The sequence below is a fragment of the Coenobita brevimanus genome, chromosome 64 (assembly GCF_032717465.1).
Source record: "Coenobita brevimanus isolate Jiangsu-jjx chromosome 64, ASM3271746v2, whole genome shotgun sequence".
In the NCBI taxonomy this organism is placed as follows: domain Eukaryota; kingdom Metazoa; phylum Arthropoda; class Malacostraca; order Decapoda; family Coenobitidae; genus Coenobita; species Coenobita brevimanus.
In genome coordinates this window covers 8,295,310-8,299,240 of record NC_137017.1, presented here as the reverse complement: position 1 = coordinate 8,299,240, position 3,931 = coordinate 8,295,310, and the positions used below count along the sequence as shown (strand labels likewise).

At 38.2% G+C, this 3,931-nt stretch overlaps 1 protein-coding gene across 1 annotated transcript in view; it reads left to right on the top strand.

Annotated features, from left to right (window-relative positions):
• The first annotated feature begins 3,357 nt into the window (after positions 1 to 3,357).
• LOC145404662 (uncharacterized) overlaps positions 3,358 to 3,931 on the top strand; it is a 23,807-nt gene continuing 23,233 nt past the window's right edge. Inside the window, exon 1 of the mRNA XM_080276202.1 lies at positions 3,358 to 3,371. Within this exon, the coding sequence (XP_080132328.1) occupies positions 3,358 to 3,371 (14 nt within the window). The remainder of the gene's footprint in view (positions 3,372 to 3,931) is intronic.

Sequence of the window (3,931 nt, the reverse complement as noted above, 5' to 3'; positions counted from 1 at the left end):
TTCATCAATCTTATTTTTCAATTCGGCAAAATATTTCAAAAACGTATCTCCTCGATCATACCTCTGACTGGGGTAAAAGAACAGCAAAAACCTGAACTTTATTTCTGACCGGATCGAAAGAAACCTCATATATAATTCCCTAATCTAATTTCGAACTGGAACACAAGAAACCGCAGAAAAAAAAAAATCTTTACTTCAGACTGAAAAAAAAAAAAAAGGGCAATTTCTCAGTTGTTTCTGATGGGGCCAAAAGAAATCTAAAAAAAAGTAACTCCTCGACCATTCTTCCACTGGGACCACAAAAATAAATAAATAAATCAATAAATAACAATAAGACCTAATTCCTGTCTTATTTCGATTTGTGACATAACCTCGAAAATGCAATTCCTCAATCTTATTTCTGACTGAGGCAAAAGAAACCTCAAACACGCCATTCTTTCATGTTTCACTTCGCCAAAATCTCCCATACGACTATCCTCTTAACCTTGAACAACACAAGACTCAATTTTTCTTTATCACCTAATCATTCCAACTACCTGCGACATCCTGTATTTTAAACGGAATGTGTCCAGGCATCTCGAATTTCTGGAAAAATATGGAACGTTGTCAGTCGTTGGCTTTCATTTTATATCAAATAATAATCTATGTTTCCTTCTTAATCTTTATTTTCCATATTACACTTTTTAACAAATATTGCACTGTCATCTGTATATTTTCTTACTAGTGTCAATTTTCCACTCCTGATATCGTTTTTTTTTTTTTTATTTCCTTCTCGGTTTCCATTTTCAGTACCAAATACTGCATTTTTTTCATATTTCCTTACTACTCTCGGTTTTCCACCCCAGCTACTCCAATCTTTTTTTCCTTCATAGTTTCGATTCTCTGCCCCAAATACTTTTTTTTTTTATCCCACTTTTGATATTTCCGTTTCTATGGCTTATTTTAATTTTAGTTTTGATTGTCTATAGCAAAAATTACTCAGGTTCATTCCAATTTTGCTGTCGCTTCTAATAGTATATTTTACTCTTACTGTCGATTTTCCCGCCCAAAAAATATGACACTGTTTTTATTCCACTTTTGATATTTCAGTTTCCATATAATTCCGCTCCGTCGCCTCGTCACAGTGGCCTTAATCTGGAGTCGGTTCGAACAGTGGAACAATCCCTCTGACCTCTGACTTTCAGGCGGGAGGCAGAGGGACCGAGATGCAGGCCATGCGTATCAATTTTCCCTTTTCATTGTACCTCTGGCCATGGGGAAATAAAAATGGACGTGGGTGGGTTGGAGGGTATGATTGAGGAGTGGAGTTGGTTAGGTTGTGTCAATATTTCCTTCATTTTCCCTTTTCATTGTTGATTTAGCCTTGTCAATATTCAATACTTCCTTTACTTTAGTATCTCGACCAATATTACCCCCCTTGAGCGACGGGAGGGTAGATTACCAGTACAACCCCCTGGTGGCACCGCATGATCGGAAAACGTCTTCTTACCCCTTGGAGAGTCGAACCTATGTCAGCAGGATACACGACCGATCCTCCTACCGATGCCTTAACATACTTAAATCTGTAACTTATTTCTCTCCTTTTAATCAGACTTCTACCAGACGATTTACTGAAAGACTAGATACCACTACAATATTGAGGGGGTTTAACAAGTCGATATCTGACTCCAAAAGGTGAATAAAATCGTCTGGAAACAGCAAGAATGATGCAGAAAAAATGCCGTCGGGTGGAAGATGTCAAAAGCGATAGAAACTGAGCCAAATAAAACAAAAACACATACAATATCCAGCCTGGGATTAAAGGTCACTAAATAACAAGGACACATGAAAATGACAACGCATGGGAGTCAAAAGAAAAAAAAAAATGCTCCTAAATCCGATTAAATTTTACCAAGCTGTTCGGTAGCATTAAAACGAGTTGGAATTTCGCTTCATTTGCCGAAACCACGGAAGTGCTGAGGAATTTTTCGACCATGACCTACATAATCAAAAGAGTTGGGGTGGCATTCTATTAGCTCTGGTCCCTAGGTATATTAGGGGTTTTTCACCATATCTGTATTCCACTGTGACTTCGGGGGAGGAGAAAAATGTGGCTGGTTCATAATGGTTCTTAAAGAATGTCCAAAATTGAACTCTTCTTGCGATAGCCAGGCATTAGTAGTAGTAGTAGTAGTAGTAGTAGTATTACTAGCCTTGTAGTGATTTATCGTTCTGAAAAGGTTGAGTCTCCATTAGCCCTTACAGGACGTGAAATACTGCCTATTTTAATCCTGCTAACTCCACATGATTTTATTCAGCTTAATAGTGGTTTCCTTTCCTCTCAGACGTAGCTGGGTGGCCATCCCAAATATCCAGCGCAATACCCCCAACCCCCCTGCTCAGCTCTTCAAGGATGACCCAGTAATAAAGTTTGGCCATCCCTTAGCCACCCCATTTATATAATCCTATCCATGCACCTGAGTTAAACTTCGTTCTTACTTACAGGAATTAATGTTTGTATACTTCCTACCGAAACAGTACGATCATGATACTTTTAATATTTACCTTATGTACAAAGAGACAATAAAGTGATTAATTTATGATTTACTGGCAGCTAATGGAATTTTTCCTTATCCTTACAGGAGAAGTAGAAGACAATGAGAAGCAGCTCTAAGCATCCCCACTGGTATTCAGGAAGTCAGTAAGAAACGAAACTGTAAACCAAAGTGTGCTATGTCATTCTCAAGTGAACGATTTATTAAAGGTGCTCAAGTATAAACAAAATCTATTGAACATTCCGTGTAGTCTTCCTATTCCTGAAGTGGACGATTAAAAAAAAAAAAAGTGCTCGTGATAAAAAGAGGCCATACTGGACATTACTTTTGCTTTTCCATTTCTTTATGAGGACAGTTTTTTAAGGACTTGAAGTGACGCCATTTTAAAAACACTGTCATGCATCAGCTTATTCTCCCATTTCCTTAAGACACTCTATTTTGAAAAGTGTGAAGCTACAAGAAAAAATCCTGTAGACATTAAGTGCATCCTTCCTCTCCTTGCAACAGACGATGTAGGAAAAAAAAAAGAGAGAGAGAGAGACGGCTACAAAAAGATTAATGAGCCTGTGGATCTCTGAAGACTGTTAAAAATCGGTCAAAAAGTGAAAAAGAAAGGAACTTAAAACCAACCTCTACCTGCAAAAAAAAATCCACCTTCCATTTTACCAGTGCTGCCCTTCCCTTTGGCTGAGGAGGAACGAGGAAACGTCAATCAAAACACAATGGACGTGAAGCCTTAAGTTTTGTTTACACCGGAGCCATGACGTGTTCGACCTCAGCCCACACGCCACAGGAGGACTCGGCCACACTCCGATGAGCCGAGATGGGATTCAGGAGGTAAGATTTTTAAAACTAAGTAATGTCTTGACGTGATTAAGTTACGTTACGTTAGGTTAAGTTCGGTAGGGTTAGGTTAGGTTAGGTTAGGTTAGGTTAGGTTAGGTTTCACTGGTTAGGTTAGTTTAAGTTAGGTTTGACTGGTTAGGTTAATGTTTAAGTTCAGTGAGGTTAAGGTCAGGTTGGCCCACTACTCTCATCATCATCATCGTCATTATCATGATCAACATCATCATCATCATCATCATCATCATCCTGTCTCCCACTATTATTCTTGGGCGAAACAAGTGAACATAATATTCACCATTTGCATTTCTCCAGGAGGTAATTTCTCAAGGGTACTCTAAATTTCTCATAAGATGTATGTTTTTATAATTTTTTCTCTCTTTTTTTTTCTTTTTTGTCACTTGGGTACGGCCTTTTTAAAGCTGCAAGTTTATGCATAGAAATTGCCTCATAAGTTTTTGCATATTCGCTTTTCTGTTTTACTCCTCCCATTCCTTTTTTCATGTCAGTTTCCATTTACTTTTGGGCTCTTCCAGTTCAGGACACCTACCTCA